Source organism: Pristiophorus japonicus, unplaced genomic scaffold (assembly GCF_044704955.1).
Source record: "Pristiophorus japonicus isolate sPriJap1 unplaced genomic scaffold, sPriJap1.hap1 HAP1_SCAFFOLD_1028, whole genome shotgun sequence".
NCBI lineage: Eukaryota > Metazoa > Chordata > Chondrichthyes > Pristiophoridae > Pristiophorus > Pristiophorus japonicus.
The window spans coordinates 93,105-99,665 of record NW_027250679.1 but is presented as its reverse complement, the minus strand read 5'-3'; the positions used below and the strand labels follow the sequence as shown (position 1 = coordinate 99,665).

The 6,561-nt window shown below is 62.4% G+C and overlaps 1 protein-coding gene and 1 pseudogene across 1 annotated transcript; both read left to right on the top strand.

The window, feature by feature from the left end:
* Nucleotides 1–216: 216 nt before the first annotated feature.
* Nucleotides 217–4,741, top strand: LOC139241304 (cleavage and polyadenylation specificity factor subunit 6-like; the record flags this gene model as incomplete). The annotated part of the gene is made up of 2 exons (XM_070869929.1): nt 217–291; nt 4,694–4,741. Coding segments are annotated over 2 exons (123 nt in total), but the record flags the coding sequence as incomplete, so codon positions are not given.
* Nucleotides 4,742–4,823: 82 nt separating this feature from the next.
* Nucleotides 4,824–5,534, top strand: LOC139241301 (octapeptide-repeat protein T2-like; annotated as a pseudogene).
* Nucleotides 5,535–6,561: the final 1,027 nt, after the last annotated feature.

Here is a 6,561-nt window from a genome sequence, read left to right as displayed (position 1 = left end):
GAGCAGATTGAGCGAGGAGAGAGCGAGTGAGAGCGCGGAGAGAACGAGAGCGCGGAGAGAGCGAGAGCGCGGTGTGAGTGAGCGTGGAGAGAGTGAGCGCGGAGAGAGTGAGAGCGCCGAGAGAGTGAGAGCGCGGAGAGAGCGAGAGCGCAGAGAGAGTGAGCATGGAGAGAGTGAGCGCGGAGAGAGCGAGAGCGAAAGCGCGGAGAGAGCGAGCATGGAGAGATGAGCGCGGAGAGAGTGAGAGCGCGGAGAGAGCGAGAGCGCGGAGAGAGCGAGAGCACGGAGAGAGTGAGCGCGGAGAGAGCGAGAGCACGGAGAGAGTGAGCGCGGAGAGAGCGAGAGCGCGGAGAGCGTGAGCGCGGAGAGAGCAATAGCGAAAGCGCGGAGAGAGCGAGTGAGAGCGCGGAGAGAGCGAGAGCGCGGAGAGAGTGAGCGCGGAGAGAGCGAGTGAGAGCGCGGAGAGAGCGAGGGCGCGGAGAGAGTGAGCGCGGAGAGAGCAAGAGCGAAAGCGCGGAGAGAGCGAGTGAGAGCGCGGAGAGAGCGAGTGAGCGGAGAGAGTGAGCGCGGAGAGAGCAAGAGCGAAAGCGCGGAGAGAGCGAGAGCACGGAGAGAGAGCGCGGAGAGAGTGAGCGCGGAGAGAGTGAGCGCGGAGAGAGTGAGCGCGGAGAGAGCGAGTGAGAGTGCAGAGAGAGCGAGAGCGCGGAGAGAGTGAGCGCGGAGAGAGCAAGAGCGAAAGCGCGGAGAGAGCGAGTGAGAGCGCGGAGAGAGCGAGTGCGCGGAGAGAGTGAGCGCGGAGAGAGCAAGAGCGAAAGCGCGGAGAGAGCGAGTGAGAGTGCGGAGAGAGCGAGTGCGCGGAGAGAGTGAGCGCGGAGAGAGCAAGAGCGAAAGCGCGGAGAGAGCGAGAGCACGGAGAGAGAGCGCGGAGAGAGTGAGCGCGGAGAGAGTGAGCGCGGAGAGAGCGAGTGAGAGCGCGGAGAGAGCGAGAGCGCAGAGAGAGCGAGAGTGCGATGCAGAGAGAGCAAGAGCGATCGTGAAGAAAACGAGAGCGAACGCAAGTTGCAGAGAGAGCGAGATAGGAGAGAGCGAGCGCAAAACGCGGAGAGAACGAGAGCGAGCGTGCGGAGATAGCGAGAGCAAGTGCGCGGAGATAGCGAGATTGAGCACGGAGCGAGTGAGAACGAGAGTGCGGAGAGAGTGATAGCGAGAGGCTGAGAGAGCGAGAGTGTGGAGAGAGCGAGAGTGAGATGCAGAGAGAGAGCGAGAGCGAGTGCGGAGAAAACGAGAGTGACGCAAGACACGGAGAGAGCGAGAGCGCGGAGAGAGCGAGAGCGAGACGAGGAGAGAACGAGAGCGAGCGTGCGGAGATAGCGAGAGCAAGTGCGCGGAGATAGCGAGATTGAGCACGGAGCGAGTGAGACCGAGAGTGCGGAGAGAGTGATAGCGAGAGGCTGAGAGAGCGAGAGTGTGGAGAGAGCGAGAGCGGAGAGAGCGAGAGTGTGCAGAGAGCGAGAGTGAGATGCAGAGAGAGAGCGAGAGCGAGTGCGGAGAAAACGAGAGTGACGCAAGACACAGAGAGAGTGAGAGCGCGGAGAGAGCGAGAGCGAGACGCGGAGAGAACGAGAGTGAGCGTGTGGAGATAACGAGAGCGAGCGCGCGGAGAGTGCGAGATCGAGCACGGAGCGAGTGAGAACGAGCGTGCGGAGAGAGCGATAGCGAGAGGCGGAGAGAGCGAGAGTGCGGAGAGAGCGAGAGCGGAGAGAGCGAGCGCGAGACATGGAGAGAGCAAGTGCGGAGATCGTGAGAGCGAGAGCGCGGGAGAGAGCGGAGTGAGCGAGAGCGCAGAGAGTGCAAGAGCGAGAGCACAGAGAGAGCGAGAGCAAGACGCGGAGAGAGCGAGAGCACGGAGAGAGCGAGAGAGCGAGAGCAAGACGCAGAGAGAGCGAGAGCGCGGAGAGAGCGAGAGAGCGAGAGCGAGAAGCGGAGAGGGAGAGAGAGTGAGAGCGAGAAGCGGAGAGAGCGAGAGCGAGAAGCGGAGAGGGAGAGAGAGCGAGAGCGAGAAGCGGAGAGAGTGAGCACAGAGAGAGAGCGAGAAGCGGAGAGATTGAGCGTGGAGAGAGAGCGAGAGCGAGAAGCGGAGAGAGAGCGAGAGCGAGAAGCGGAGAGAGCGAGCATAGAGAGAGAGCGAGAAGCGGAGAGATTGAGCGTGGAGAGAGAGCGAGAGCGAGAAGCGGAGAGAGCGAGCGTGGAGAGAGAGAGAGAGCGAGAAGCGGAGAGAGCGAGCGCAGAGAGAGAGCGAGAAGCGGAGAGAGTGAGCGTGGAGAGAGAGCGAGAGCGAGAAGCGGAGAGAGCGAGAAGCGGAGAGAGGGAACGCAGAGAGAGAGCGAGAGCGAGAAGCGGAGAGAGCGAGAAGCGGAGAGAGGGAACGCAGAGAGAGAGCGAGAGCGAGAAGCGGAGAGAGCGAGATGCTGAGAGGGAGAGAGAGTGAGAAGCGGAGAGGGAGAGAGAGCGAGAGCGAGAAGTGGAGAGGGAGAGAGAGCGAGAGCGAGAAGCGGAGAGGGAGAGAGAGCGAGAGCGAGAAGCGGAGAGAGTGAGCGTGGAGAGAGAGCGAGAAGCGGAGAGAGTGAGCGCAGAGAGAGAGCGAGAGCGAGAAGCGGAGAGAGAGCGAGAGCAAGAAGCGGAGAGAGCGAGAAGCGGAGAGAGCGAGAAGCGGAGAGGGAGAGAGAGTGAGAAGCGGAGAGGGAGAGAAGCGGAGAGGGAGAGAGAGCGAGAGCGAGAAGCAGAGAGGGAGAGAGAGCGAGAGCGAGAAGCAGAGAGGGAGAGAGAGCGAGAGCGTGAAGCAGAGAGGGAGAGAGAGCGAGAGCGAGAAGCGGAGAGGGAGAGAAGCGGAGAGGGAGAGAGAGCGAGAGCGAGAAGCGGAGAGGGAGAGAGAGCGAGAGCGAGAAGCAGAGAGGGAGAGAGAGCGAGAGCGAGAAGCGGAGAGAGTGAGCGTGGAGAGAGAGTGAGAGCGAGAAGCGGAGAGGGAGAGAGAGCGAGAGCGAGAAGCGGAGAGAGCGAGCGCGGAGAGAGAACGAGAAGCGGAGAGAGCGAGCGCGGAGAGAGAGCGAGAAGCGGAGAGAGTGAGCGTGGTGAGAGAGCGAGAAGCGGAGAGAGTGAGAAGCGGAGAGGGAGAGAGAGCGAGAAGCGGAGAGAGCGAACGTGGAGAGAGAGCGAGAAGCGGAGAGAGTGAGCGTGGTGAGAGAGCGAGAAGCGGAGAGAGTGAGCGTGGAGAGAGAGCGAGAAGCGGAGAGAGTGAGCGTGGAGAGAGAGCGAGAAGCGGAGAGAGTGAGCGTGGAGAGAGAGCGAGAAGCGGAGAGAGTGAGCGTGGAGAGAGAGCGAGAGCGAGAAGCGGAGAAGGAGAGAGAGTGAGAGCGAGAAGCGGAGAGAGCGAGCGCGGAGAGAGAACGAGAGCGAGAAGCGGAGAGAGCGAGCGCGGAGAGAGAACGAGAAGCGGAGAGAGCGAGCGTGGAGAGAGAGCGAGAAGCGGAGAGGGAGAGAGAGCGAGAAGCGGAGAGAGCGAACGTGGAGAGAGAGCGAGAAGCGGAGAGAGCGAGCGTGGTGAGAGAGCGAGAAGCGGAGAGAGTGAGCGTGGAGAGAGAGCGAGAAGCGGAGAGAGTGAGCGTGGAGAGAGAGCGAGAAGCGGAGAGAGTGAGCGTGGAGAGAGAGCGAGAAGCGGAGAGGGAGAGAGAGCGAGAAGCGGAGAGAGTGAGCGTGGAGAGAGAGCGAGAAGCGGAGAGGGAGAGAGAGCGAGAAGCGGAGAGAGTGAGCGTGGAGAGAGAGCGAGAAGCGGAGAGAGCGAGCGTGGAGAGAGAGCGAGAAGCGGAGAGAGTGAGCGTGGAGAGAGAGCGAGAAGCGGAGAGGGAGAGAGAGCGAGAAGCGGAGAGAGCGAACGTGGAGAGAGAGCGAGAAGCGGAGAGAGCGAGCGTGGTGAGAGAGCGAGAAGCGGAGAGAGTGAGCGTGGAGAGAGAGCGAGAAGCGGAGAGAGTGAGCGTGGAGAGAGAGCGAGAAGCGGAGAGAGTGAGCGTGGAGAGAGAGCGAGAAGCGGAGAGAGTGAGCGTGGAGAGAGAGCGAGAAGCGGAGAGGGAGAGAGAGCGAGAAGCGGAGAGAGCGAACGTGGAGAGAGAGCGAGAAGCGGAGAGAGCGAGCGTGGTGAGAGAGCGAGAAGCGGAGAGAGTGAGCGTGGAGAGAGAGCGAGAAGCGGAGAGAGTGAGCGTGGAGAGAGAGCGAGAAGCGGAGAGAGTGAGCGTGGAGAGAGAGCGAGAAGCGGAGAGGGAGAGAGAGCGAGAAGCGGAGAGGGAGAGAGAGCGAGAGCGAGAAGCGGAGAGAGTGAGTGCAGAGAGAGAGCGAGAAGCGGAGAGAGCGAGCGTGGAGAGAGAGCGAGAGCGAGAAGCGGAGAGAGCGAGAAGCGGAGAGAGCGAGCGTGGAAAGAGAGCGAGAAGCGGAGAGAGCGAGCGCAGAGTGAGAGCGAGAAGCGGAGAGAGTGAGCGTGGAGTGAGAGCGAGAAGCGGAGAGGGAGAGAGAGCGAGAAGCGGAGAGGGAGAGAGAGCGAGAAGCGGAGAGGGAGAGAGAGCGAGAAGCGGAGAGGGAGAGAGAGCGAGAAGCGGAGAGAGCGAGCACAGAGAGAGAGCGAGAAGCGGAGAGAGTGAGCGTGGAGAGAGAGCGAGAAGCGGAGAGGGAGAGAGAGCGAGAGCGAGAAGCGGAGAGAGTGAGCGCAGAGAGAGAGCGAGAAGCGGAGAGGGAGAGAGAGCGAGAGCGAGAAGCGGAGAGAGTGAGCGTGGAGAGAGAGTGAGAGCGAGAAGCGGAGAGGGAGAGAGATCGACAGCGAGAAGCGGAGAGAGTGAGCGCAGAGAGAGAGCGAGAAGCGGAGAGGGAGAGAGAGCGAGAGCGAGAAGCGGAGAGAGTGAGCGTGGAGAGAGAGTGAGAGCGAGAAGCGGAGAGGGAGAGAGAGCGAGAGCGAGAAGCGGAGAGAGCGAGCGCAGAGTGAGAGCGAGAAGCGGAGAGAGCGAGCGCGGAAAGAGAGCGAGAAGCGGAGAGGGAGAGAGAGCGAGAAGCGGAGAGAGCGAGAAGCGGAGAGAGCGAGAAACGGAGAGGGAGAGAGAGCGAGAAGCGGAGAGGGAGAGAGAGCGAGAAGCGGAGAGGGAGAGAGAGCGAGAAGCGGCGAGGGAGAGAAGCGGAGAGGGAGAGAGAGCGAGAAGCGGAGAGGGAGAGAGAGCGAGAGCGAGAAGCGGAGAGGGAGAGAGAGCGAGAGCGAGAAGCGGAGAGAGTGAGCGTGGAGAGAGAGCGAGGGCGAGAAGCGGAGAGAGCGAGCGCGGAGAGAGAACGAGAAGCGGAGAGAGCGAGCGTGGAGAGAGAGCGAGAAGCGGAGAGAGCGAGCGCAGAGAGAGAGCGAGAGCGAGAAGCGGAGAGAGCGAGAAGCGGAGAGGGAGAGAGAGCGAGAGCGAGAAGCGGAGAGGGAGAGAGAGCGAGAAGCGGAGAGGGAGAGAGAGCAAGAAGCGGAGAGGGAGAGAAGCGGAGAGGGAGAGAGAGCGAGAAGCGGAGAGGGAGAGAAAGCGAGAGCGAGAAGCGGAGAGGGAGAGAGAGCGAGAGCGAGAAGCGGAGAGAGTGAGCGTGGAGAGAGAGCGAGAGCGAGAAGCGGAGAGAGCGAGCGCGGAGAGAGAACGAGAAGCGGAGAGAGCGAGCGCGGAGAGAGAGCGAGAGCGAGAAGCGGAGAGAGCGAGAAGCGGAGCGGGAGAGAGAGCGAGAGCAAGAAGCGGAGAGAGAGAGCGCGGAGAGAGAGCAAGAGCGAGAAGCGGAGAGAGCGAGCGCGGAGAGAGCGAGAGCACGGAGAGAGCGAGAGCGAGCAGGAAGAGCGCGAGATCGAGCGCAGAGAGAGCGAGCGCAGAGAGAGCGAGCGCGAGAGCGAGCACGGAGAGCGCAAGAGCGAACACGGAGAGCGCGGAGCGAGCACGGAGAGCACGGAGCGAGTGCGAGCGCGGCGAGAGCGAGAGGGATCGCGAGAGAGAGAACACGAGAGCACAGAGCGAGCGAGCGTGAGAGTGCGGAGAGAGTGAGCGCGATCACGCTGAGAGAGCAAGCGCAAGAGCGCGAGAGCGCAGAGAGCGAGAGCGAGCACGGAGAGCGCGGAGAGATCGAGAGGGATCGCGAGAGAGGGAGCACGAGAGCATGGAGAGAGTGAGCCCGAGAGTGCAGAGAGAGTGAGCGCAAGAGCGCGGAGAGCGAGCGCGGAGAGCGCGGAGAGAGCGAGAGGGATCGCGAGAGCACGGAGAGGCCAAGCGTGGAGAAAGCAAGAGCGCAGAGAGAGCGAGCGCGAGTGAGTTAGCGTGAGCGCGAGTATGGAGAAAGCGAGCACGAGAGCGCGTTAAGAGTGAGCGCGAGTGTGGCGTGATCCAGCACGAGAGCGCGGAGAGAGCGAGAGCGGGGCAGGAGCGAGTGAGAGTGCAGAAAGAGAGAGCGTAAGCGTGGCGAGAGCGAGAGCACAGAGAGCGAGAGCGCGAAAAGAGCGAGTGAGAGCGCGGAGAGAGC